The 27,409-nt window shown below is 46.4% G+C and overlaps 1 protein-coding gene across 7 annotated transcripts in view; it reads left to right on the plus strand.

Moving 5' to 3' along the window:
• FARP2 (FERM, ARH/RhoGEF and pleckstrin domain protein 2) overlaps window positions 1–26,611 on the plus strand; it is a 73,433-nt gene extending 46,822 nt beyond the window's left edge. For 2 of the 7 annotated variants that reach the window (XM_071437233.1, XM_071437234.1), the window contains exons 14-27: window positions 3,129–3,301; window positions 7,921–8,010; window positions 9,293–9,426; window positions 10,279–10,360; window positions 12,136–12,373; window positions 13,792–13,922; window positions 14,649–14,717; window positions 15,127–15,216; window positions 15,883–15,965; window positions 18,069–18,187; window positions 18,964–19,127; window positions 21,949–22,056; window positions 23,010–23,161; window positions 24,981–26,611. In XM_071437233.1, the coding sequence (XP_071293334.1) occupies window positions 3,129–3,301; window positions 7,921–8,010; window positions 9,293–9,426; window positions 10,279–10,360; window positions 12,136–12,373; window positions 13,792–13,922; window positions 14,649–14,717; window positions 15,127–15,216; window positions 15,883–15,965; window positions 18,069–18,187; window positions 18,964–19,127; window positions 21,949–22,056; window positions 23,010–23,161; window positions 24,981–25,068 (1,721 nt within the window). In that variant the 3' untranslated portion in view covers window positions 25,069–26,611. Of the gene's footprint in view, window positions 1–3,128; window positions 3,302–7,920; window positions 8,011–9,292; window positions 9,427–10,278; window positions 10,361–12,135; window positions 12,374–13,791; window positions 13,923–14,648; window positions 14,718–15,126; window positions 15,217–15,882; window positions 15,966–18,068; window positions 18,188–18,963; window positions 19,128–21,253; window positions 21,534–21,948; window positions 22,057–23,009; window positions 23,162–24,980 lie in introns of those variants that run through there. The other 5 variants (XR_011680751.1, XR_011680752.1, XM_071437235.1 and 2 more) reach the window with 5 other exon arrangements.
• Window positions 26,612–27,409: the final 798 nt, after the last annotated feature.

A 27,409-nucleotide genomic window follows, 5' to 3' on the forward strand; every position in this document is an offset into this window, starting at 1 on the left:
CTTAGAGAACCTGTATTTTTTGGCCAGCCTGTACTCTCAAATCTGGCTTTCTGTGTAGGAATTGAATTTAGATTGAAGAATGGAAATACCTGCTGAAAAAATAACTGAGAAGTGATGCCAAAAGTTTGTTATCTTATTATTCTGCTTGTTATCTCAGTGAAAATCAAATGGAGCCTGCTTCTACATGACCAACATTACACTGTAGCTGTGGAGGATATCCTCAGCATTCTCACCAGATTCTGTAGCTGTGCTCTTGAATACTACAGAGCTTTTCTAATGTTTTACTGATTAGTTTTTATTTTTAATTTCTATTAGGTGTATGCTGGGCTTTATGAAACTGTGGGCTTGTTTGCTTAAGGGCACATTTCTAGCTGTGTAACTAAGAAGTATGAGCATACTTGAAGATCTTTGAGTATGTGGAATATTACACTGAGCTGATGCATTTTTGGATGTTGCCTTAAGTGTGATGCAGAGGCAGAAATTTGTTGTGTACAGGATGCAGCCATGTCTGACTGAGTGGGCTACAACTCTGAATTCCCACATCAATGCATGGAGGGCTGGGCTCCCAGCATTTACAGACAACAATCTGGGATGTTTGTGTGACTTGTAGAGAACAAATTTCCACTTGATGCAGAACATTGAAACACAGAAACATTCCTCTGAAAGAGTAATCCCTTTTAATGAAACTGGAGGATGCTGCCTGTGGGGAAGGGAAGACCTCAGAGCACCAAGGTTTGATGTCAGAGGGAATCATTCACATGTTTTGATCTTCACATCAATATTTCCACCTAATTAGGAGTTTTCTACATTGAGCAGCAGTTGAAATGGCTTCTCCCTTTACCATCCTTCTCTGTGAGAATGAGGAATTGCTGTGCCTCCTACCTGCTTGCCTGGAGTCCTCTTGTGCTGCTCTGGTGGAGAAGACTTGGGCTATGAGAATGAAAATTTCAGTCCTCACCTGTAATATCATCTGCCATCACACTGAGCTCAAATCAAATATTTAATTAAAGAACTGTTAGCCAAAAAGCTGACTTGAGCTGCTCTGTGACTTCTTATAGCCTCTTCCGGGGAAAATAAAAAAAGGGGAAGTGACAGAACAGGAGGGAATGGCCTTAAGTTGAAGCAGGGACGTTTTAGATGGAGTAAATTCTTCCTTGTGAGGGTGAAGAGGCCCTGGCAGAGTTGCCCAGAGCAGCTGTGGCTGCCCCATTCCTGGCAGTGTCCAAGGCCAGGTTGGACAGAGCTTGGAGCAACCTGGGACAGTGGAAGGAGTCCCTGCCCATGGCAGGGGTGGGACTGGGTGAGCTTTAAGGTCTCTTCCCACTCAAACCATTCTAAGATTCTGTGAAAGTGCCTCATTTCCATCAGGCACTCTGGCTTTGGGAGCTCTTGCTTTCAGATTCAATGTTTGCAGTTAATTTCCTGGCCATCTTCTGTTGGAGGAGATAAAAGGTAGAAGAACCTGAGTTAAAAAGCAGGGTGGTTTATAACAAGTTATATCCCATTTGTTCCCTCTGTGTCTGAGCTTTCAGGCTGTCTGGAAGCAGTTCAAGTTACAGATTCTGGAATTTGTTGCTACTTCATGTTAAATTCCAGGAACTTAAAGAAGCTCCTCACCCCTGCAAACTCATTTGTTTGGAAGCTGGTTTTTTCAGCATTCCTGGCATGTAAAAGCAAACTTGAATCCTGTGCCTGGATAGGTGAAACAAATGTTGCTTTCCTGGGGTGAATGGACAAAACGCTTAGGGAGAAGCAAAAATCTCCTCCAGAAGTGGTGCTGGACTAGTGTACAAATAGTTAACTCAGCAGCCTGGATGATCTGAATCTCTTCCAGGTGACCGAGTGCAGCTCTGTTTAGCTTCCTGCCTTTGTCCATGTGCAGTCACAGGCTGGGGCTGCCTCGCCCTGGGTGTGCTCTCCAAGCCTGAGCAGCTGGGAATCGAAAGCTCCCAGCTCCTCCTGCAGCACCCATGACCGTGTGAGGGGATACTGGATACCTGTGAGGGCTGATTTTTAAACATTTTAAGATTTTGTGATGATTTCTAAGCAGTTTGGGGAATGATGATTTGGCAGTTTGGGGTTGGCTGTTGATTTCCCCGTTTGTCTTTGGGTGGGTGGTTCAGCACTCGTGACACAACAGATCCTGCTGGGGAGGCTTGGGAGGCTGTTTCAGTTTTCCTGGTTTAAGTGCTGATACCTGTTTGGTTACCTGATCTGAGAAAACTCATTTGTGTATCACAGAGAAGATCAGAAAAATAGTATGTGAGATTTAGGAGGAATTCTGTGGGTGTAGTGTGTCTGTCACCTTCCTTTGGTCCAAAAAAGCTGATCTTGAATGGTCGTTTTCACCCCCAAGGGGGGGGATCTATGTGCTGAAAAGAGGAGGCTTAAATTCACTGTGATGTGTCAGAAATCTCTAAAGGGTCCACAAAATAGTAATAATAATTAAAAAAAAAAAGTTCAATAACCTAAAGCAAAGTGGTACCTGTTGCTTCTAACGTTTAGCTGTGGATTGTGTCCATCCAGTTAATACTCAGTGCTACAAAATTGTTTTCCTTGTGATTATTCTGTTTGTATACTTTAAAAAGCCAGGAATGAATTTTTTTCCATGCTCTCTCATTGCATAGCAATAGGCTTTCCTTTCCCTTGGGATCAGTTTTGGAGATGCCCTAATTTCTGAATGTATTTCTAACATACTTTGTGTTCTGGAGTGGCAAGTCATGGAATAATTCATCCTAGCTTTTCCCTGCGTTGAACAGCAACTCTTATATTAAAAAGCAAAAATTAAAAGCTGTATTCCATTTGCTGCAGTATAACCCTGTGTTGTGAACTGTGCTGCTACTCTGTGACAATAAGCAATTTATCCTTCCCTTTACTGTGCTTGTCACTGTGTCTGTCCTTACTGCACTGCCCTATAACGTCTGGGATGCAGGGAACACTCCCTTTACTTTAAGATACACACTGAAGTCTTTGGATTTATATGCCTTTTTGCTTTTTTACCTTTTTAAAAATAATATGAGATTGCAATGCTGGTTTGCTGTAACAGTGGATAATCACCTTATTTGCACTATCTTTAATATAATTTTCTCTCCTTTTCCACTCCATTTTCTTGTTGTTTTCCCACCCAGGCCTCCCTGTGGACCATGGCCAGCTGTCCTCCCTTGTGCTGAAGAGTCCCCTGGGTTTGAGCCCAGGCTTTCAGGTGACTGCAGCCACCCAGGGCTCGTCCCCTCTGCTCAGCCCTGTGCTCAGCGATGCTGGTGGGGCCAGGATAGAAGAGGATGATGAAATGAAAAGGAAGGTAAGAGCACAGAGCTGGGCAGTGATGGTGCCATGTGGGAGCTGTGCTGGGCACTGCAGGTGCCAGTGAAGAGCTGTGCTTGCTTGCTGAATGCTGATTGTGTTTTATTCTGTGGTGGCTGGGGCAGTGCTGAAGGTTGGTTGGATGTGTTGTGCTGTTGTGGCAGGAGTCCCCTCTGCCCTCCTGGCATCTTGTGTCTTCTTGGCATGGCCACTGGGAGCACCTCCCTCTGGTTTAGCAGGAGCAGTGTGTCAAGGAGCTGTGTTCAAGATCCACCTTTTATACCCAAGGGAACGAGTTCAGGTTGGATATCAGGGGAAAGTGGTTCTAAGGTTCTTCACCCCAAGGCTGATCCCTGGAGCAGGTTCCCCAGGGAAGTGATCACAACACCAAGCCTAACAAAGATCAAGGAATATCTGGCTGATGCTTCCATTCATATGGTTTATTTTCAGGTGGATCTGCAAGGAGTAGGGAGCTGGACTCAGTGATCCTCAGAGATCCTTATTTGTTAATGTATAAGGAGTTTGTTTCCTGAGTTCCTTCCTTGCCATGCAATCTTGTCACAGTCTCATTGCTCCATCTCCCCATACATTGTTCCTCCAGGTCATGCTTTCTGACCTTTAGAGGGGTCCTGTGGTGTTCCCTTTGAGCTGTGGAGGACCTGAGCTCAGTGTGAATTCTCTCACATCCGTTTCATCGTGGGCTTGCTCAGCAGAGCTGGCTGTGTTGTTGAAGTTGTCCTCTCCATGGCTCACCCTTGTGTCTGGAGAGGGGTACACAGTGCTCTGGCCTTGCAGAAGCTTGAGGCTCACTTTCTGGAAAGAGGGGGACAAAAATGCTCCTGACTTTTGCAGGTGGAGTGAGTCTCAAACCAGGAACAGCTTTAGGTCTTCAAGACCTAAAAACATGTGCTTATGTCTGGGTGCTGCTCCATGCCTGGGCTGTTTTCTTTCTGCCTACTACTGAGCACTGGTTGCTTTAACCAGGGACTCCCCCACATGATGTGGGGTTTTCCTCACCCCCATGTGGAGCTCAGGATTTGCTGCATTTCTTCCAGAAGGATAAAGAAGTCCACAGTAGAGTTCCATGACCATTTTTCTGGAAGGCTCTCTGCTCTCCTTGCCTTGCTTGCAGAGAGGTTTGTTGGCTCTGGTGCTTGAGAAGGATCCAGGACCTTCCATTAGAGTGCAAGGAAGGCTCCACTGTCCAAACTCAGTTCCATGTGGAGTCTGTGGCCACACTGGCATCTGCAGTTTTCCACACAGCCACAAAGAAGAAACCACCTTGTGTGGTCTTTGCTTCTGCTCTTCTGCTTGCCCCATCCAGTGTTCTGGTTGTCTTACCTCTGTCAGAATCCTCAGGCAAGAAGGCCACAGGCCCTGCTCTTTGGTGTCTTTACCACATTCTTGGGCAGCTCCAGGCAGTTTTGTGATGCTGTTGAGAAACACCCATGGTGTGGACGTGGTGTGAGTAGTGCTTGCCAGAGAGAGGAAAGTTTAACCAGTTAAGTGGGAGCTGAGCTGCACACAACCCACTCCACTGGCAGCTTCCCTGTCTCATTTAGACTTTCTGAGGTGGAGTTTATAGCTTTGGCTGATCACTCTACTGTTAGTTTCCATAGTTATTTTAAAAATAACTCCTCTCATTTATCCTTATAGCTTGGAAATAATGAGCAGAGACTGTGTTAGCTGCCTTAAATGTGAAGCCCAACCATTTCTGCCACATTCTGCAAGGTCTGGTGTTTTGGCAGCTTGTGTTCTCCTTCAGGCTGAAACTTAGAAGGGAACTTCTTTTTATTGTATTGATCTTAAGCTTGATCAACTCCTGAATATTCCAAGGCTTTGATATCTATTCAGAGACATTGTTGTAAGTGAAACAGACACAAGAGGGAACCAGTGTGAAATTGGTTACCTTTCACAGGAGCTTTACGGCTTTGTTGTACAAAAAAAATGTAATCTTGCAATATCTCACTGACCAGAGCTCTGATTTGAAGGTGATACTGTTGTATTCTACCTGGTTAATCAGGGCAGGTTCTGCAAACTCTCCAGCCCTCACAATGTGTGCTGAATGCTCTTTGCTGCCATGGTGCTGCTGGTCCAGTACTGATACCTTGAGAAAGATGAGGGTTTTTTTTTTTTTTCTTTTTAAATCACTGTGCTTTTCTTTCATCTCACTGGTAGATTTCTCCCTGTTCCTTTTCTAAAGGAGGTTGGTTGTAGCAACCCACTTAAAAAGGGACATTGAAACTGGGCTTTTTGGGAGAGTTCCCCCACTCAGAGTTATTTTTAACATTTCTGAAGCCTGATGTTTGAAGTGAAAAGTTAAACATTTTTGGCCATTGCAAGTCCAGAGTAGAGCTCTTCCCTCCCCACAAGCTGGGGTTGCTGTATCTGGTGAGTGCTGAAGGTTTCCAGGTGGGATTGTTTGTATATTATATGGTGAAACATCAGTTTTTCCAAGTAAGGATCTTTGCCTAGATGCCTGCTGTGGTTGTAGAAACATTTTCTTTGGACTCCAGAAGGAGACTGCCACCTCAGAGAGCTCTTGTGTTTGGCTTTTGAGGCATGAGCTGATTTTCTTTCCCCTTGCAGAGCCTGAGCAGTGGTGAAGGTGTTTGGCAGGGCCCTGTGCACTGTGACTGCCTTTCCACTCCTCTGGTGCAGGGTCTGCCCAGCAGCTGCTGCCAGCACTCAGCACAAGGGATGCACTTAGGACTCCTGCAAAACTGAAAGAAAAGCAAGTTAAGGGCACTGAATTCCACCAGGGAGCAATTTGGAAAGAGCAGGAACTTCTGAGAATAAACAGAAAGGGCTGATGTGCTGCAGGGGGAGAAAGGAAGAGAAGGTGCCTGGGAAAAATAAAAGCCCTCTTGTGCCCCAGGTGAGCACAGAGTCAGCTGGAGAATGAAGCAGAAACCTGCAGAAGTGTTCAGAGGAGGAGAAAAACATGATCCATGCAGGCTATGAGAAGTGACAGGTTATGACCATGGTGTGGTTTTAGTTTTTAAAGAAGTTCCCCATCACTGCCTGCCTGTGTAGAAGTCATGCTCCCATTTCACACACCTGCAGGCTCTGTAAGATTTGAAAGAAGTGCAGTAAGATCCTGTACATAGTCCAGAAGGGGATGTACCCAGAGCTGTGTGAAAACATCCCTGACAGCAGAAACTCTCCTGTCTGTAAGGAACTGAGGCTGAGAAGTGAGATGGTGAAACTGTGCCACCTTAGGCCAGGGAGGCCGGGAAAATGATGATGTTTCCTTTGGGAAGAGGCTGCTTATGGAGGATGCCCACTGAGCTTCCACAGCAAATGAGGCTGCAGTCAGGTAAATAGGCCAGGGAAAAAATCCAGGATTAGGTAGGACTTTGCCTGACAGCATGAGACAGGTAGATTGATGGGAATGGTTGTAGGGTGAGTAGGATTATATCCTCTGCTTCCTCCAGGGAGGGGGCTGACATGTAGAACTACAATAACTAGAACAAAATAACCTGAAAAGAGACTAGACAGTGTCTAAAAATTAATTATTTGAGGAGACACTCCTCTAGGGATTCTGTGGACTGAATGCAGAGGTTACTGAGCAAGCAGGAGAATGTCTCCTCCATGGGTAACACTGAGCTGGAGGATTGGGAAACACTCAGTGCTGACAGCACTGGAGGCATCTCAAAGTGACTCTATAAAGAGAATTTTTTATTAGCTCAGAACATACAAGGAAACAGAAGAAAGAATTTTCAAAGCAGTGTTTCCCTCAGGAGGGGCAGAGGTGGAGGAGACCAAGTTTTGACATAACTCAGTGGCATTTGGCACAGAACAGCACAGCATAGTGAGCTAAGGAGTCAAAGCAGTCCCTTACCTTAAAGAGTGACTAATTCCTTAATATTCCATGATTTTTAGTAGTACATGTTTTCAGGCTAACTCTGATTTTGTGTTGTAACTGCACAGCATCTCTTGCCACCATTTCATTCCTTTGTTTTTCCATATCCATTCTGTCTTCTCTTTAAAGAGCAGCCCAGAGCAATCATGCAGCCAACAACTGCTGTGGTTTGATTTTCTTTTTTTTTTAGCTAATTAATGTGGTCTTCAAAGGAGTAGTTTGAGTAAAAGCTGTAAGTGGAAATAAACAGTTTTGGAAAAGGACTGCTTGCAAATCTGTTGGGCTGTGTTTGGTGGTTAGGGAAGTGTTTAAAATCTTGGTATCTTAGATTAAGTGTTTCCATATTTTTGTAAAGTACTCCCTTGATTTGAGATGGAAGTTCCTGTAATGGAAATGTCCAAGGCCAGGTTGGACAGGGCTTGGAGCACCCTGGTGTAGTGGAAGGTGTCCCTGCCCATGGCAGGGGGCTGGAATGATACAAGCTTGAAGGTCCCATCTAACCTCAACCATCTATGATTCTAAGATAGTTGACAGATAATTGGCATTATTTTTAATACTCTAACAATAGAAAGAATATTTTATAGTAAAGTCAGCATTTGGGAGTATGATACTGAACAAAGAGATGTCCTGTTAGTAATGAGCTGCTCCATTTGCACACAGCAAAGGGAAGTGGATGTGAGGTTGGAGCTGATGCCCAGGAGGAAATGGAGGTTTGTGTTGCAGTACTCACTGGTGTCTGTGTGTCCTTCCAGCGCTGCCCCACTGACAAGGCCTACTTCATAGCAAAGGAGATCCTCGCCACAGAACGCACCTATTTAAAGGACCTGGAGGTCATTACAGTGGTAAGTGCCTTTTACTTTATTTCTTTTCCCTTTTTATGACAGATTGGTGGTTGTTAGGTTGGAAAAACTTGGAATTTCTTCTTGTAATGTAGCATAAACCATGAGCCAAGTAGCTGTCCCCTTCCTTGTTGCATAGCTCCTTTTGTGGGGGAGCAGATACCTTCCCTGGACTTCCAGCAGCTGCATCCTGTGCCATCCTGATGACCTAGGCAAACTTTTGCTCTGAAAACTGTGAACAAGGAAAGCCTAAAAACATTTTGCAGGAGTCCCTTACCTTGTTCATATTACATGATTTTTAGTAATCTGTGTTTTCAGGCTAACTCTGATTTTGTGTTGCAACTGCACAACATTCTGTTTCAGTGATATCTGCCAGCTCTGCTTATAACCTGGCTGTGTCCTCTGTGGTTTTCCTTGGGAAGCTTTTAGCCTTGAAAAGCTTTTAGCCTTGTACCTTTGGATCTGTGAGCAGATGGCAGTTGCAAAGGGCATCGAACCCATGGGGGTTTGAAGAGTTTCTTCTTGTTTTGTTGCTTCTGTTTCTTCCTCCTCCTTTCACCCAGAATAGACAAGTGAGTCCCAGTTTGGAGGGCAGCATGAATTCCTAGTTCATGTGGTTCTAAAAGAGCTTTTTTTGTTCATGAGCTCCTTGTCTGAGCACTGTGACTGTTGCCTTTCTATAAGCTGTTGTTTTAATTTCATTTAAGAAAAGCTTGAGTCCCTCAACGCTGCGTGGCCTCAGTGGAGGTGTTCTCTGTGAGCTCATTGAGCACCATCTCACTCCAATTCCTCCTACAGGCTTCCCAGCACTTCTCCTAAAAGAAGGGGGGAAAATCTCAGAGGATTTTTGTAATATCCCCATCCCTGCCAGAAGCACTAAAGGTGTGGAATGTGACCTCAACGAGATGTCTTCAGCTGAGTGACTGGCACAGGCTCCAGGCCTATGAGGGCAGTTTTATCTGCGTGGAAGTGGCAGCAGCTGGGGCAGCCCCTGGGTAACTGACTGTCACTCAGCTGTCCCCAACCATCCCATCATTGCATTCAGAAACCAGCTTGTGCCCACAGCCAGCCATGGGCCTCATCTTCCTCATATTTGGCAAGGAAAAAAAAAATCCCATCTTTTCATTTTTCACAAATTACGTCTTCCCTAAGTATTACTTCTTCCTTCCTGCTTTTTCCCTGTGCATACCCTCTCCTCCCCCATCACTGCAGGAGCAGGAATTTTCATGCTAACCATGAATTTCTGAAGCAGAGACATTGATGAGACTTTGTGGCTTTCTGGCAGTGGTTCCGCAGTGCTGTGATCAAGGAGAACGCCATGCCCGAGGGCCTGATGACCCTGCTCTTCTCCAACATAGACCCCATCTATGAGTTCCACAGAGGCTTTCTGAAGGAGATTGAACAGAGGCTCTCCCTCTGGTAAGTGACCAGGGGGACCTTTTTATACATCCTCACATCAAAACCACACTGCAGTTGGTATTTCCGCATCAATAGAAGCAAGGAGAAATCTTTTATGAAATTAAAGCTATGAAAAAAGTATAGGCCTTGTTGCACAAAGGCCATTTTCCAGTCTTTGCTTTGTATATAATATCCTGTAGCTGTATGACTTGTGCACCAGACTGAGGGTTTTGTAATCACAGAATCATTTAGCTTGGAAAACACGTTTAAGATCATCAATTGTTGATATAACCTGATAGTGCTTATTAAGCCTTAGAAAAAAGAAGGAACACAAGATCAAAAAGATGATGCAGGTGTTTTTTCCCCACCTTTAATGAAATCTCCAGGTGAAAATCTAGGAAACATTTTTGTGATTAAGGTGGGAGTTTGGTTCTTGCAATGCAGTTTATTTCATTGATGATGTTTTTAGTCTTTTAAACTTTATATTATTTTCTCCTGACCTGCCATGTTATATATTACAATATAACTCCCTTTCAAAAGGAGGTGATCAACATAAACAAAGTATGAACAAAAATAAATTCACAAAATCAGGTGGGGTCTTGTCATGACATTTATGAAACATAAAGCTTTCAAATAGACTTTCACTCCAGTTCCTTTCTAGTCCTTTCTCAGTTTTTTAAGCATGTCTTTGTGTTTGCTGTTTTGTGCAGCATCCATATTTAACATACCAAGTTTTCAATCTGAACATTGAAATCAGAATATCAAATGCCTAAAGATTTTTGTGAATTACAAGGGAAGATGGAGGGAGAAAACAGAAATTTCTTGATTCCCCATGCATGTTGCCTTTTTCTTTGCTCCTCATGTGTGTTCCAGGGAAGGTAGAAGCAATGCCCACGTGAAGGGGGATTTCCAGCGCATCGGGGATGTCATGCTCAGGAACATGCACGCTCTCAAGGTAACACAGGATGCAAGACCTGGAATTTGGGGATTATTGAGATGTTCTGTTTTGTTTTGTTTTGTCAAGGATCAGAGCTCAGGGTTAATATTTCCATTCATCACAGAATCCCAGGAGGGTTTGGGTTAGAAGTGGCCTTAAAGCCCATTTCATTCCACCCCCTGCCACAGGCAGGGTCACCTTCCCCTATCCCAGGCTGCTTCAAGCCCTGGCCAGCCTGGCCTGGGACACTTCCAGGGATCCAGGGGCAGCCACAGCTTCTCTGTGCACCCTGTGCCAGGGCCTCACCACCTGTTATGGTCTGGTTCTTAAAATTATTAGAGCTGCAAAAAAAATTAGAAATGCAAATGAGACCATATGCCAAAGTCAACAGTATGGGCTTTATTTAATGGTAAATATCACAGAGAGAGGGAAGAGAAAGAAATAGAAAAGAGGAGGGGGAACAGAAAGACAGGGACAGAGACAGATTAAAGGAAATATCACCACTCTGTGCATCCCACCAGTGTCCTGATGATCCTGTCCAGCTGGTCTTCTTGGTGGTGAGGGTCCCCCACAAAACATAGAATCCAAGGGATTAAAATGTGCTCAGGCCAGGTGGAATGCTCAGGTACCTCCCCTGGAGGGGGACCAGTCTTACACAGTCTGTTGCAGCAGACTGAATCCCGTGCAGTCCTGTGGTGCAAGGCCACAGGAATGAGTCTGGGGAGCACTTTGGGGGGGTCTTTGATGGATTATGACCCCCCCTCAGCTGCCTCCCCCGTGCATGTCCCATGGATGTGGCCATCCTGGGGTTGGGGGTTTTACAACTGATCCAGTTGGTCTGGGGGAAGATGGGGGTTCACTGCCTCTGACCAGAGCTTTTGCTAAGCACCCAAAACTCTCCTCTTCTCCCCTTTATCTGGGGCTTCTGTGCAAACCTGGCCTCTTGGGCTATGGCCTCCCCCACCCAAACCAGACTGGAATGATTTTCTGCTGGGTTTGGCTTTCTTGAGCATGCATTTTTTTCCCTCTTCCTTGTTTATTTTCCCTAGGCCCATGATTATTGAATAATAGTGTTCCCTTTATCTTATCAAGGCATCTTAACTCTCAGTCCAAAGTTCCAGTCAGGCATCTTCAGGGAGGGCTGGGCTTCTGTGACTGTAGCTTCTTTACACAACAGGAAAAAGGCTCCTAACAAAGTTTTAGCCATGAACTATCAGATTCTAGTATCTGACACCACCCTCACAGGGAAGAATTTCTTTCCAATATCTCATCTAAACCTTTTCTTTTTCAGTCAATCTTGAATAACTTGCAAACAGTTACTGTTGAGAAACAATTTTAAAAAAAGCATGGTAAAATAATTGCAGGAAGGTTTTGTATCACTGCTGCTTATTTAGCCACCTACATTTACCTTGAGAAAAGGTGTTTGTTGGTTATTGAGCAGAAAACAAAGAAAAATTATTTATTTAGCTCCCCTATTGAGACCTTGATTCACAAGGCAGAATAATTTCTTCTGAAATGAAATCAGCTTTATTTGGTGCAGCAGAGTGCCTATGTGGGACAGTTACATTAGTGCTGCAGTAGTGGAGTAATTATTTAATTAAAACCAGTGGCTTGAATGGGAGTGCAGGAGTGTGGGACTGCTATTTCCACCAGCATTTGGTATTCCCAGCAGGCAGGGGCACAATGCCATACAAACACCTATTTTGACCTTGACTGGGAGCTGCCTGCCACTTCCTTTAATGATGAAAGGCTGTTTTCCTTTGATCCAAGTCACTTTTTGTCCATTTCCACAGGAGTTCACCGGTTACCTGCAGAAACACGACGAGGTCCTGACGGAACTGGAGAAAGCAACCAAACGCCTCAAGAAGCTGGAGATGGTTTATAAGGAGTTTGAGCTGCAGAAGGTTTGCTACCTGCCCCTCAACACCTTTCTGCTCAAACCCATCCAGAGACTGATGCACTACAAGCTGATCCTGGGGAGGCTGTGCAAGCACTACACAGCAGAGCACCGGGACTTCGCCGACTGCCGCAGTGAGTGAGCGCCCAGTGTGGGCAAGGTGAAACAGGAGAGCCTTACAAATATGATTGGCTGGCAAAAGATTTTGAGAATATGGAAACTGTAAGTGAGATTGAAATGAAAGCAAGCTTTGAGATCCCTCAGTTACTGAACAATGGGAAAACAATGGTGTGGCTGGCTGAAGGTGATCCCCTTTTGATGGAACAACACCCTCTGCTTGCAGACAGCTCCAGGGGTCAGAGCAGACCCTGCCAGCTTGGCAGAAGGGGCCCAAAGAGGAGTTTGTAGGGTTTAAAATGTAGCACAGTATGGTAATGTAATGATTCTTATAGGCTGTATGTAAATGCTATAGGATTTGTATCTTGTGCTAGATTGGTTAGTGAGAATCAGAATATTCAACACAGAAGATGATTTATTGTATTGTAATGGGAACCTCACTCTCTTACCCTTTTATGCTCTTACCCTTTTGCTCTCTTTCCCTCTCATCCTCTCTCCCCTCTCCTCTCTGGGCCTGCTCTGAGCTGTGCCTGGCAGCTCCCAGCAGGGCCCTGCACCCAGGCCCTTTGCAATGAACCCCAAGTTCCTGACCTGGCTGCAGAGATCTCTGCTCTCTGTCCATCCCACTCCCCTGTTTTCTACAGCCCAGCCCTGTCCTGCTGGCAGCACCCTCCCCATGGACGCCCTAAACCCAGCCTGTGCCCTGGGAACACAAGAATTACACACTCATAGAATCTCAGAATGGTTTGGGTTGAAAGGGAGCTTTAAAGTCAGCTCATTCCCCTTCCACTATGGACAGGGATAATTTTGCTAGATCAGGATGCTCAGAGCCCCGTCCAGCCTGGCCCTGAACACTTGGTTCACTTATTTTCAGTTATGTCCACAAATTCAATGTAAGTGCCTCCTTTTCCTGGCATTCCAGGAAGTTGTTTTCTCATGATGGATCCCAAAGCTGGAAAATTAGTCCTTTTCTTGTCTCCTAGCAGGGAAAGAAAGAGGAGGTTTTTTTACAACCTTTTTGTCATTTAAATGTAAAAATGTGACCAAAAAATGCTTGTTTTGCAGCATCAGAAGTGTGTGTAGTAAAGTCCATTCATGACAAAGTAATCTTTGGCAGAAATAGTTTGGTTTGATTTTTTCATTTACTTTCAGCTACATAGTGAATATTTTTTGTTTAAGCAAAATCTCAGATACACAATGATCTGCAGAAGCATAGGAAATGCTGTGAAGTTGCTTGCTCTTTTTACTCTTCTCTAAAATACACTTAAATTGGCATTTGGACTGGGTGGTCATTGTAGGTCCCTTCCATATGAACCATTCTGTTCCAGAATTGGCTGTAAATTTCAGATCTTAATTTCAGATTCAGTTTCCCAGGGGTGAAATGGGTGGCCTGGGTTGCTCTGCTCTGGTCCCATTGGTCCTGTTCTCCACACAGATGCCCTGAAGGAAGTCACAGAAATGACCTCACAGCTGCAGCACAGCCTCATCCGCCTGGAAAACTTCCAAAAGCTTACAGAGCTGCAGCATGACCTGATTGGGGTAGACAATCTCACAGCACCTGGCAGGGTAAGTGCCTCTGCTTAGTTTTTAGAGCCTTTGCTGGTTTTATCTCCAAGGAAGTGTCTTTGAAGAGTGGATTTGCCATCACTGCCCCTCTGGTCTGTGTAACTTCATGTAACTGTCCCTTAGTGAATGCCATGGATGATGGGATCATCACCTTGCTGATATTCTGAGGAATAGATCAGGAAGATTCTGCTTAAACTCTGGCTCAGTTTTGTGTTCCCAGTACAGATACTGAGTGTGCTGGGGTGTGTCCTACTGGAAATGCACTCCCAGCTCTGCTTGTGTCTGCCTGGTGCAAACTCAGAGAGCACAGGGGTGGTGAGAGCACAGCACTGGGCTGAACTGGTGTGGGTGCCTCTGTATTACAGGAGTTTGTGCAGTTCCTGCCTGGGTTTTTGTTTGTTTTTGATATAAATACAGGAGCATTGCATGGGCTTTGGGGATGCTCTGGCAGTCACTGCAGTGGGATGTAAGTGTGATAGGTGAACTGCTGGTGTCCAACAGGAATTCTGCTCCTTTCCCCTCTCTTCCTTCACTGATTTAAATGCTGGCTGCAGCAAGGAGCTGATTCATGTCACAAAAAAGGAAGGAAGGTGTCATTGACTCCAAGAAATCTGTTAGTGGTCATTGCTGGGCATCAACCAACAGCTGTGTACTCTGGGATGAAAATAAAATTCCCTCAAGTCAGGAAAGATCAAATATGGTTTAACTTTTCCTTTTCCACTGCAGGAGTTTATCCGGGAAGGTTGCTTGTACAAGCTCACTAAGAAGGGCTTACAGCAGAGGATGTTCTTTCTGGTGAGTGTTGCTCCTGACTTTTATAAACCCAAAGTCTTCAAGATAAAGTTGTTGGGGAAGTGTGTTTTTATGTACTTGTGCTTAAAATCAGCACCTGAGACTGAAAACTCACTCTAAGCAATGTTTTTAGAGGGTGTGGTTGTGGTACTACTCTCTGGTCAACTTGGTTCCTTAATGGCACAGAGTTTTGACAGAATTAAAAAAATTAATTTCCTCTTTTATGAGTAAACAAAAGAGAGGTTGGAAGGGTAGTTGGCCAAACTGGCTGAGAAATGGCATTTTTCATGCATCTACAGTGGCCTTTAAACAACAGATTTTCAAGGAGATGTCAAAAAAGATTTTCAAGGAGATGTCCTTGGCCCTGCCTGCTGCTTTCAGAGCACTGATTGTTCTCTTCCTGCCTTTCCAGTTCTCAGATATGTTACTGTACACAAGCAAAGGGGTCACAGGGACAAATCAGTTCAAAATCCACGGACACCTCTCTCTGCATGGCATGTTGGTAAGTGGTTCCATGTTGCACCACAGGGTTAAGGAAATGGCTTTGCCTAAGGCAGGCTGAGGAAATCCTTCAGGACACGAGGACCAAAGCCACAAACTGCTCCAAGGCAGGTCTCAGCAGCAATTGGACCTTGATATGTGTCAAACAGAGCTTTCTTTATCTGCAGGTGATCAGTCTGTTCCTTCCACATTAGCCAAACAGCTGGAGCACACTCTTTTGCCCATTCATTTTCACACTGCTGTGAGAGGCTGATCTGGAAATAGGGATTTATTTACTCTGGTGTTTTGTCCCCCTGCACACACCTGGGCATGTAATCAATGCTCCTGCCTCCCCACACCTTTTCTAACAGGATTGTTCTTTCTGTCTTTGGTTTGCAGCTGATAGTGCTTGACCCCCCGGTGAGTAATGAGCCAAATCTGCTCCAACCCTTCCTTTCCCTGCCCTGCTGGAAGTGCTGCTGTGCCCCTGCAGTAGAAACACACCATAGATTTCCATAGAGAGCCAAAATAGACTTGAAAGTAGCTGGTATTCATCAGAGAGTTGCTGTTCTGCACTCCTGCAGCCAGGCTGGAATCCTGTTTGACTCCAGTCCCAGCCAGCACAGGACAGTTTTAGTGTTTATTGGTGACTGAGCACTGATGAGAAAAATCTTTTCTTTTCCTGCAGGTGGAGGAGAGTGAGAATGAATGGTCTGTCCCACACTGCTTCACAATCTATTCTGCACAGAAAACCATAGTGGTGGCAGCCAGGTAATCCTGCTTTTCCTGTGGCTTTGATGCATTCCTTCTCCAGAAAGTTACTGCTCAAGTGGTGCAGAGCCAGAGGGTGTTTCATGCACCCTCTGGACTTCAAAATAAGCCCAGGACTCTTCACAGCTCCTTTTTCAGTGTTGGATTTTGAGAAGCAGCAGTTAGTTTATCCTGGGCTGATCCCAGGGTGGGCAGCAGGAAAGGGGTTGGGATTGTGCCCCTCTGCCCTGCTCAGGTGAGACCCCACCTGCAGAGCTGCCCCAGCCCTGGGGCCCAGCACAGGAAGGGCCTGGAGCTGCTGAGAGAGTCCAGAGGAGGCACCAGGGTGAGCAGAGGGATGGAGCAGCTCTGCTGGGAGGAAAGGCTGGCACAGCTGGGCTTGTTCTCCTCTCCTTCTCCTGGAGAGGAGCTCTGGGGTGACCAAATTGTGGCCTTGCAGTGCCTGAAGGAGCTGACAAGGAAGATGGAAAAAGGCTTTGGACAGGGGCCTGTAGGGACAGGACAAGGGGGAATGGCTCCCCACTGCCAGAGGGAAGGGTTAGATGGGATATTGGGAGTAAATCCTTCCCTGTGAGGGTGGGCAGGCCCTGGCACAGGGTGCCCAGAGCAGCTGGGGCTGCCCCTGGATCCCTGGCAGTGCCCAAGGCCAGGCTGGACAGGGCTTGGAGCAGCCTGGGACAGTGGGAGGTGTCCCTGCCCTGCTGGGGTGGGATGAGATGGGCTTGAAGGTCCCTTCCCACCCAAACCATCCTGTGACTCTGTGATTCTGTGATTCTGTCTGACCCAAAACACAAACAGCAGCAATAAGTTTGCCATTGTGTTTGTTTATTTGGGAGTTGCCAGTGTCATCCTTCAAACCACTTCAGAAGACAAAAATCTAAACATACAAATATTTTAGAGATCCAAAGAATGACAATTCAGAACATAGGAATTGCTGTGAGGAGGGGACAGTTCCTGCAGAATCTCATGGAGGAAGCTGGGGAAAAATTAAAGGCTGACTTGGAAATAAAAACAATCCTTTTTCAGCCTCAATTATCCCTGTGCAGTGAGTTTGGTGCCTTTTTGTAATTAGGGTGGCTCCTGAAGGAGTCAGGATCAGCTTTAGGAGTTTTTGTCTCTCTGCAAGTCTGCTGTGAAAACCCAGCTGGAATCAGGAATGCCAACGATGCAGGGTGGGAGCACTAAATCTGAACCTTAAATCACAGGGGTTTTACTGCTTGCTGACCTGTTCTTGAAAAATAACCACTACACTATATTTATAAATCAGGTGTGTAGTGGCACAGGAGCCAATATGTTTGGTATGCAGATATATTTTTTTAAATTCCAACCTAACACCTGAGAATGGAATTTATTTTTTTTTAAGATCAACCATTTCTCAGCAGCTGTGAGTCATAAGGTACTTGAAAGATTCCTAAAGTTAGAAAAATAAATAGAATTTTTACCTTGTCATGACTTTAAAATAGCTCAAAGGTTACCTATCAAAAATAAAAATTGCTGCTAGGCTTAGGCCACGTGTGGAATTTTCAGTCTAAATTAAAAACTTTCAGAAAAAAGGGGTGGTTACCAAAACAAGGAAATTTTGTGGCTGTGTCTAAAGCCAAACCTGCCACTGTTGCATCCCTGTGGATACAGATACACCTTGAAGGGCTGGGAAGGTCTCACATTGTAGGATCCTGGGAAGGGGGAAGGAGGTTTCCTCTTCCTGCACTCTGGGTTTTACTTGCTTGAGATGCCAGATGCTCTTTAAAAGATGGGCTGTGCTTCAGGCTGCCATTTATCCTTCAAAAAAATCATGGCTCATATCCCCCAGAATGTTCCAGAATTCCTCTCCTGACGCCTGCCAGCTGTCTGTTCATTTTATTTGCTGTAAAGTCCAAGTGTTTAACTGTTAATTTAATCTTGTTTCAAGGCTTGACTATAGAGGTGGAGGCTGTATGAGGTCAGTTTTCCCTCTGGAAAGCTCCTGCTTCGGAGGAATTCTAATTTTGGTTTTATTTACCTAGTGGAATGATTCTGTGCCTTGTTTTGGGCAGTGACCTGTGCCTTCACCCCTGGGCACAGCCCTGGGCTGGCAGATGCCCATTGCCCCTGCTTCCCTTGCAGCACCCGCCTGGAGATGGGCAAGTGGATGGAAGATCTGAATGTGGCCATTGAGATGGCCAAGAAATCCACAGAGAAATCGGAGATGCTTCTGGAAAACTCCGTCTGCAACCGCTCCAACAGTGAGTGCTGTTCCCTGCCCCCTGAAAGCAGCAGATGTCCTGTCCTTTCTGCTTTGCCTTCTGTGAGTCTGAGGACATCAATGACATATTTTTATAGTTCATATGATGATGGAGAATTAATTGGCCTTTGGTTTTAATCAAAAGAGATATCCTTGTCTTCCTAGACTGATGTTCAAGATAGCTTTAAATGCAGCAGAGATGCTCCCATTGCAGAGTTGTTAATTTTATAAGGTCCCTTATAAAGGGGTTTTATAAAATCCTAAAAACCCTCACATAGATTTTTCTCACTTTAACTAAGTGGTGAGGTTTTTTTGTCCAAAATGTAGAGTCTCTGGAGGTCAGCACTTATAGCCCAGTATTCCTGTGCCTGTCTGGTGGTGCTATGGCTGGAACATGGAGTATTTTTTCTTGGAGACCTCTGTTCTGTTCCTTGACTCAAGGAACAGAACTGTCACAGCACTGACTCAAACCACTCTGTGATTTTATTCTAGTGGAAGGTGTTCCTGCCTATGGCAGGGGGTTGGAATGATGGGCTTTAAGGTCCCTTCCAACCCAGACCATCCTTTGATCCTGTGAGCCAGCTGCCCCAGGCAGAACTGAGTAATGAAACCCAGACTGACGTGCTCAGAGTGGTGCAGGAGCTGTGTAACCAGTTCAGTGTGACATTCTTAAACATGGCCATGGCAAGAGAAAACCTCCTTTCTCAGGCATCCCAGCTTCTCTTCCTTTTCTATTGCACAGTTCACTTAAAGCACTACCCCGTTCTCGCCCCCCAGGATCCTCTGATGAGGTGTCAGTAGAGCAGGAGTCAGAAGATGACATTCACTCCTCCCGTAGCTCCCTGGACAGGCAGAGCCAGCCCCGTGCCAACACCACGGTGCACGTGTGCTGGTACCGCAGCACCAGCGTCTCCATGGCCGACCACAGCGCGGCCGTCGAGGTACCCGGGCCAGCCCTGGCCCCTCCTGCCCCCTCTCAGCCTGGCACAGCTGCTGTGCCCAGGGAGAGCGTGGCCACCCACCCCCTCTGCATGCTGTCCCCTGTCTGGCTGTCTGTGTGTCTGCTCTCCGTGCAGCAGGGCTTTGCTTGGGCAGCAGGAGCAAAGTGGGGAAGGGTTAAAGGAAAGCCAGGATATGCTGGGGCTGAATTCTCCTTTGGGTGTCACCCTGCTTTGCTGGAGGACTGAGCACTAGCACTGCTGCTGCACTGCTGGGCACTGCTGGTGCATCTCAAATCCAGGGGTCTGTTTTGGGACCCTCTTGACAAGAAGGACATTGATGGGCTGGAGCGTGTCCAGAGAATGACAGTGGAGCTGGGGGAGGGTCTGGAGCACCAGGAGCAGCTGGAGGGGCTGAACATGGAGAAAAGGAGGCTTAGGGGGTGTTTTTTGTGGATTTTTTTGGTTTTATTTGTGGGGGTTTTTTTAGCAAAGGCAAAGAAGGCTTTATTCAAAAGAACAGCGTGGTTTTTATAGAGTGGTACGATAGATTCTGTTCTATTGGCTGACTAACAGAAACATCTTTCTCATCCATTGTCTTTGAGAGGAACAGAAAAATAAAGTAGAAAAACACTACTTGCAAATTGTTTATAGTCAACAAGTTATCACATCTTTCTAGCTCCCTAAAACTTTCCACAAGCTGCTGTGAGAAATGCTTGCTGTTTCTCTCTCTGTCCCATGGCATCTCCAGGGGGGACCTTCTGGCTTTCCACAACTCCCTGACAGGAGGGGGCAGCCAGGTGGGAGTTGGGCTCTGCTCCCTGGGAACAAGGACAGGACAAGAGGGAATGGCCTCAAGCTGCACAGTGGAGGTTCAAGTTGAGAATCAGGAGGAATTTCTTAGCAAAAAGAGTGGTTAGCATTGGAACAGGCTGCCCAGGGCAGTGGTGGGGTCACTATCCCCAGAAATGTTCAGAGAATGTGTGGATGTGGCCCTTTGCTAAATTGATAAGTGGGATTAGGTCAAAGGTTGGACTTGATGATTTTGGAGGTCTTTTCCAGCCTTAATGGTTCTATGATTATAATGGTCCCCTCTCCATGATATTTTCCTTTAGAGACTGACTGCTGTACTGAGCTCTGCTTAGCTGCTGTACTGCACCCAGAATTAAGGAGAGTTCATTTGGAATTCTCTGCCCTTCCCTTCCTGGCAGGACTGAGCAGCCAAGTGTCTTTTCATGGCACCATCATTTTATGCTGAGCAGAGGTGTTCATTATGGAGGTGTTCAAGGCCAGGTTGGATGGGAGTCTGAGCAACCTGGTCTGGAGGAAGGGGTCCCTGCCCATGGCAGGGGTTGAAACCAGATGAGCTCTAAGGTCCCTTCCAACCCAAACCTTTTTGGGTTCTGTGAGCCACTGGTTCCTGCAGTCTTGCTGTTCCCCACAGTGCAAGGCAGCACTGGTGGCACATTTGGGCACTGAATCCTGCAGATTTCAAGGCTGATCAGCTCAGCACTCCTTACACTGCTTGCAGCAACTCTGGTTTTACTTTAGGCAGCAGTTTGGCAGGGCAGGACACCTGCCTGGAGGCTGGGAAGACTTCCAGAAATGGGAAGGACCCTAAATAACATGGACAGAAAAAGGAGGTCACTAACCTGACAAAAGCAATGGGACAGGGGCTGCAGCTGTGTCTGTGCCTGCCTGTCCTGCTCTGCTCTTGAGGCACTTGTTTAAGGGGGGGTTAAACTTTTGGGCACTGGAGCTCCTGTGTTTTTCTGGTCGAGACTGTGTGCATCAGCTTGGTAAGGAAGTGCTGTAGATGTGACCTGGGCTCAAGGTACAGACATTGGGCTCTTGAGCTGTTGTGGTTTCTGTTGGAGGGGCCAGGCCTTTCCCTGCTGACAGCTGGGCAAAGACACCAGCTGACAGTTCTGTGCATGGAGAACAGGCCCACCCTGCTGCAGGCTCTGGGATGGAACGTGTGAGTTCCTGCACTCGCTCTCTGATCTGTTCCATGTTCTAACACCGTCATTTTTTCACAATCCATTTTCCTTTGACAGCCACCTTTCTTGCATCACTCCTTTCACCCTAACATTCTGTTTTTCTCTTTCTCTCCTCCTTTCTCTGCTCAGTTTTCTGCTCTCTTGCTGTTTCTCCAGAGCTTCCTCCTCGCTATTTGCTGGGCCAGGCCCAACGGCCCAACACAATCACCCATGTTTGTTGGTACCGGAACCAGAGCCTTTCCCTGTCTGATTACTTGTGCATGATCCAGGTAAAGATGCCTCTCACATGTTGTGCTGGTGGGGAGGAGCCATGGGATGTCCAGGAAAATGTCCTGCTTCCTAACTGCTCACATGAGGATCCTCATCCTCAGAGGCAGACGTGTACCACTGCCTTGTTAAGACAGGTTCTCCTGTTTATGCCTCAAAAAAATGGTTCTCTCTGTAAATCTGCCACAAATCCTGTCTTTTTCTCAAATTACAAAATTCCTGTGCTGCCATTCCATGCCAGAGGCTTCCCTGTGCTGCTGGCTGACTCCAAGGCAGTGGTGTTCCCCTCCCTGCAGCCCCTTCCACGCCAGCTTTGCTTGGTGTAGCTGCCAGTGTTGTTTATCTCCCAGCTCTGCAATCCTCTGTGTCCTCTCCTGCTTTATTTCCCTTCTCACACAGTGTGTTCCACGTGGCTTTTCTGCATGTCAGAAAGGGTGGCTGGAAGGGAGGGACCCTGGTGGCTGTCACCATGCCTGGTGAAGGGACAGGAGCAGCGTTGGGCTGCAGCAGGATGGCAGCCTGTGATTTCAGGGAATTCTCTTTTCCTTCTGTGCCAGAATCAGCTCTCTGGGTATTTGCTGAGGAAGTTCAAGAACAGCAATGGCTGGCAGAAACTGTGGGTCGTCTTCACCAACTTCTGCTTGTTCTTCTACAAGACACACCAGGTGAGGGGGTGATGGGCAGGGTCCTGGGGGCACCTGGGGATCCTGGCCTTTCAATCTCTGCTGTTTGAGGGAGAGCCCAAGGGGAGGAGGAGGCAATTCATAATGGAGCTGGTCTCTGGGCACTTCTGTAGGGGATAGAATATAAGAAAATAAAGATAGTGTAGAAAGTAATCTTACCCCTAAGGAGTTGCAGCTGGGCCAATTATCAAAGATTAGGAACAGGCCTGACTTTACCAGGCCACAGCTGTAAGCAATGAGAAGAAGATGCTATAAAAGAGGGGGGTGGCTGGGTGAGAAGGGAGCTGGAGTCAGGTGGCTGCTTTGTGAAGAAGAAAGAGTCAGTGTTCTGAGGAGGTGCCCATGAGAAACACCAGAAGATATTAAACTTTTGAGGTAAAGAGACAACAGTATGGAACCCCTGTGATAAGATGACAACACACTTCTTGTAGAACTTAATCAGAATTTCCAGTTCTGATGGTGCTGAACTTGTGTGGGTGAGGGGGAAATGTCACCTCATGCAGTGACTGAGGGATGTGAGGGACACAGCAGCCTTTGGGCCTTCTTTGCCCACTTCTCTCTGTGCTGGGCTTCAGCTCAGCCTGACAGGCTCCAGGGATTTTTCTGCCCATGGTGCATTCAGTGCCTGCTTGATAATGAACCATGGTGCAGTGCAATTTTTTCATCTTATTAACCAAATAAACTGTGATAACCCAGTAATTGGGTTATTCTGGCTTCTTGAAGAAGGAAGAGGGAGCCCAGGAGGCAGCATTGGGCAGAGGAGCAGAAACAAATAACCATTAAAAAATGAAAAGAGCTGGGGGAAGGTTTAATTATAAACTGTTGGTGGCCTTGCAGAAGAGTTCTGCTGTTGTCTCCTGAGCAAGAGTGCACAGCCCTGCCCCGGGGCACTCAGGGTGCCTGGCACTCAGGGCTGGGCTCTTGGGCTCTTGCAGGATGATTATCCCCTGGCCAGCCTCCCCCTGCTGGGCTACACGGTCAGCAGCCCTGTGGAGGCAGATGGCATTCACAAGGATTATGTCTTCAAGCTGCAGTTCAAGTCCCACGTCTATTTCTTCAGGGCTGAGAGCAAATACACCTTTGAGAGGTAATTTTCTGTTTTCTCTGTCTTGGTTTATAACCTGCTCTTAAATCAGTGGTTGATCATTCCATCCTCTTTTATAGTAATCAGGGACTGTAGGGAATGATTGGCATGTGACTCCATTGATTCAGAATGCTGAACAATTGCTTTATTAAAACTATATTATATTATACTATATTAAAGAGATGCTATACTATACTAAATTACATACTAAAGAAAACTCCTGACTGTCTCCTGACAGTCAGGACACAGCTTTGAGTGATTGGGTAATTAATATAACCAATTAATATGAACCAGGGAATGATTGGCATGTGACTCCATTGATTCAGAATGCTGAACAATTGCTTTATCAAAACTATATTATATTACATTATACTATACTATATTAAAGAGATACTATACTATACTAAATTACCATACTAAAGAAAATACAAAATTAATTACAATTATTTTTATTGTAAATAAATTAAGACAATAACTACTAAATTCAATACAATAACTAGTAATTACAATGCTAAAGAAAACTCACAGCTGTCTCCCAACAGTCAGGACACAGCTTTGAGTGATTGGTTAATTAACATAAACAACCATCACCAGAATCCAATTACCAAATCCCTTCAGGTAAACAATCTTCCTAACACATTCCACATGTGCAAAAACAACAGGAGCAGCAAGTAGAGATGAGAATTGTTTTCTCTTCTTCTCTCTGTGCTTCTCCAGGAAAAATCCTGTGAGAGAATTCTCTCTCTCTGTTCATAGAATGTGAATGCCACACTCTCTTTCCTCCTAGTCTGAGTGATCTTCCAGCTCATTCTCAGGAATAACATTCCCTTCTTTTTCCCACCAGTGATATTTGGAGATCCCTCCTCTGACAGAACCTTCCTGTGTGTGGGGGAGCTGGGGATACACCTGGAGCTGAGAGCTCTGCTTTGTGCCAGGAGTCTGGGGCTTCCTTGGAGCCAGTGTGGGAGGGGAAGGGCTGTGGGCTCTCAGCTCCTCCAGCTCTTGGGAGTCAGATTTCCAGGTTCTGGAAAGAGTTTTTTGGTTTTTATCTTCCATTTCTGAGAGCAGAAGTTACAACACAAGGCTGAGAGCAACAAGTGCAGGGCTCCCTTTCACTTGTCTGCTTTCTCTGTAATCACATTTTATTATTACCCTCTGTAATTACAATTAATTGCTCTTAGGGGCTTCCACAGAGTCCAAACTGTGTGAAATGCACCACAAAACTTTGCTGCTGTGTTGAGAACCCCTGCCCTGGGTCCTGCCATGCAGGGTTGGAGTGGTAGTTTTGGAATGTGGTTTTACTGAGGTGTCACATGTCCCCCTTCCCTGGGAGAGTGCCACACACTTGTGAACAGCTGAGGTATCAGCTACCTCAGCCATAAGTTGTGCTCTTTAATGCACTGGGCTCTTGGTAGGGATTTCAGGGCAAAAATGTCCAATTCACAGTGGATTTGTCTTGCTTTTTTCACTGTTGCTTTGCTTTCTCCCACAGAAGCAAGGCTGTTACCTATTTAGTAATTTATTGTTAAGAAAAGCAATAATTATTATCAGCTTGTCACCCTTGATAACACTGAGGAGGGAGCACAGTGAGCTCTCATGAGAGTTCTCTGGAGCTCAGAGCACTGAGGACTCATTACTTGGACAGGCAACCACATTCTGCAGGGTATTTGCCACATCTCAAGGTGTCCCTTTGAAGAGTTAATTCTCCAGAAGACTTGTAAAAGCAAGAAAATGGCTGTTTTGGAAAGGGGTACAGCTCATGACAAAGCACAAGATTCCCTGTGAGTGAGGGTTAAACATTTCTCATGTCTTTTCTTGGCAGGTGGATGGAGGTGATCAAAAGAGCCACCAGCTCTCCAGCCAGGTCGAGCCTGCTGCTGCCCAAGGAGAGGGACACTCACACAGAGTGATGCAGGGCAGAGCTGGATCTCTGCTGGCAACACCAACAACCAGGCAGGAACAGGAGGCTCTGGAGCTGGCAAAGCAAAGAGCCAGGAGGCTCCTTCCCCCCAGAATGGCAGGTGGGGCTGCAGCCAGGGATCACATCCATTCCCAAGGGTGTGGGAGAGGGTCAGTCTGTTCCAGCTGGACCTGCTCAGAGAGCCCAACAAGAGCAGTGCTGGCTGCACTATCATGGAGGGGTTCTTGTTCCATGTACCTGTACAGTGACACCTTCACCTGCCCTCAAGGCTGGCCCCACCTTCTTTTACATCTTGACTGGATGATCAGCACCAATGGGGGAAACCCAGCAGCCTCCAGGGGTGCAGCTGGCTGGCAGCAGTGGGTGCCAGGGCTCCCTGCCCTGCTGCTGGTGGGGCTGGCAGCACAGAGCACAGCCTGTGCTGCTCTGCTGCTGTAACATCAGCCTGCTGGCACAGCTGCCTCAGACAAACAGGGACACACCACGTGCTGCCTCACTCCCAGCTCATCCTGAGCAGCCACTGCAGCTCTCCCAGCACAGCTCTGCTCCTCAGGAGCTGCCAAGGCAGCAGCTTTCCAGGCAAGCTGAGTCTCTGTGGAGGTGTTGGTGGATTGTGGCTCGGTGCAGGGGGGTGCATGGTTTGTCCTCTGAACTCAATCACTGTTCTCATATCCCAGCTCCAGTTCCTTTATCCCTTAGTAAGAGTTAAGTAAGGCATGGGATGGCAAACACTCTCCACTCTGGTGTGGGTGTTTTCAAGGCATTTAAGCACTGTAGGAGAACAAGCCTCTGAAAGTCAGTGTTGCTTGTGCTTTTGTCATGCAAAGACTTGTGAAAATCCCTAATCTTCTAGTTCAGCTCAGGGTGGGATCCATCTTCTGTTTCTCATGAAGGTGTAAAAGTCACTGGATTCCAGATGGAGCATTAGTGTCTGTGGACTCTATTAAATTTCTGTATTAAATCTGAAATGTTTGCAGCTTGTTCTCTTTTGTACAGCTGTCACCTTTGGGTGCCTCCACAGAAGGACTGACATTTGCTAAGTGCCACAAGGTGCTGTTGGACGTGGCTTTGATGGCCTGTGGGGACTCTGGTTTGTGTTAGATAGAAAAGTGTTTGTGTAGCAATGGAAGGAACAAGGCAGTGAAGCAGTGAAAGCAAGAGGAAAGTGTTGCATGCTGTGGGGATGGAGGAATGTGGAGATGCCATGGGACAGTGGGATGGACAGAGGCCAGCAGGAGTGTTCAGGTTTGGTCTCAAGCATTTGTGGGATGAGGACTGAGGGGAGGGGGAATCCAGAGGGATTTTCTTGCTTGGCATTTGCATCCTAGAGGAGTGACTGCAGACCCAGCCTTTGCCACTGCTGTTACAAAGACCATTGTCCCATCTAAGTTAAATGTACTTAATTTATTAGTGTCTTCATTTATTATTTTTTTAATTACGTGTTGTAGGTGTATCCATGTGGATTGATTAGACATGTTATACTGTGGCTGAATATGACTGTTCAAAGTAAATAGCATCTTGGTATAAAACTCTCTCAGCCTCTTATTCCTGAGCTCACCATCCCCATTCCTGGGCCCACCATCCAGGTTCAAGTTACTCAGTAGTTTTCCACATCTCTGGCTCTCAGCTCATCCTGTACCAAGTGCTCTCCATCCAAACTGGGGCTCCCACAGTGAGCAGGAATCTTCTCTTAAGGTCTGTGGGCTGGTGAGTGAATGATCCTTTTGTTGCTGCTGTGCTGAACCCACAGCTCAGCATCTCCCTTGAAGATGCAGTGGCTGAGTGGGGTCTCTAAACCAGGAGCCTCTGGAAGGACAGCAGGCAGCTCAAGTCCCTTCTTGGTTTGACAATGCTGAGCTCAAATATCTGTGCATTTAACGTGCAGGAACTCAAGACAGGAAAGCCAAAATCGTTGGTATTCCTGGCAAAAGTGCAAGCACCTCACCTCAGGGAACTTTACCAATGGTGCAGTGGGTTATCCCCCAAGATGGAGACTCCACCACCTCCCTGGGCACCCCTGCCCACCAAGAGGAAGGCAGAGATCCCTGGTGCCAGTCTCACCTGAGTCTAAAGACTGCAGGTAATGAACAAACTCCAGCAAAGCCCTGCAGTGCAATGTGCTCAGTGCACAGCTCTACCTCTGCCAACAGTGGAGTGCCAGCAGCAAGGACTGATGTGCCTGCAGCTGCTGTCCTTGCACACTCAGCACTTGGCTCTGGGGTCTCTGTTATAGATGCATGAGGAAGATGTGGGGGAGGACCAAGAAGAATGCAAAGAAAAGCAGCTGGAACCAATCCTTTTCCCCCAATAACACAGTTACACCAGCCTCA

The sequence above is a fragment of the Agelaius tricolor genome, unplaced genomic scaffold (assembly GCF_023055355.1).
Source record: "Agelaius tricolor isolate 1412-34295 unplaced genomic scaffold, bAgeTri1.0.p SCAF_12, whole genome shotgun sequence".
In the NCBI taxonomy this organism is placed as follows: Eukaryota; Metazoa; Chordata; class Aves; order Passeriformes; family Icteridae; genus Agelaius; species Agelaius tricolor.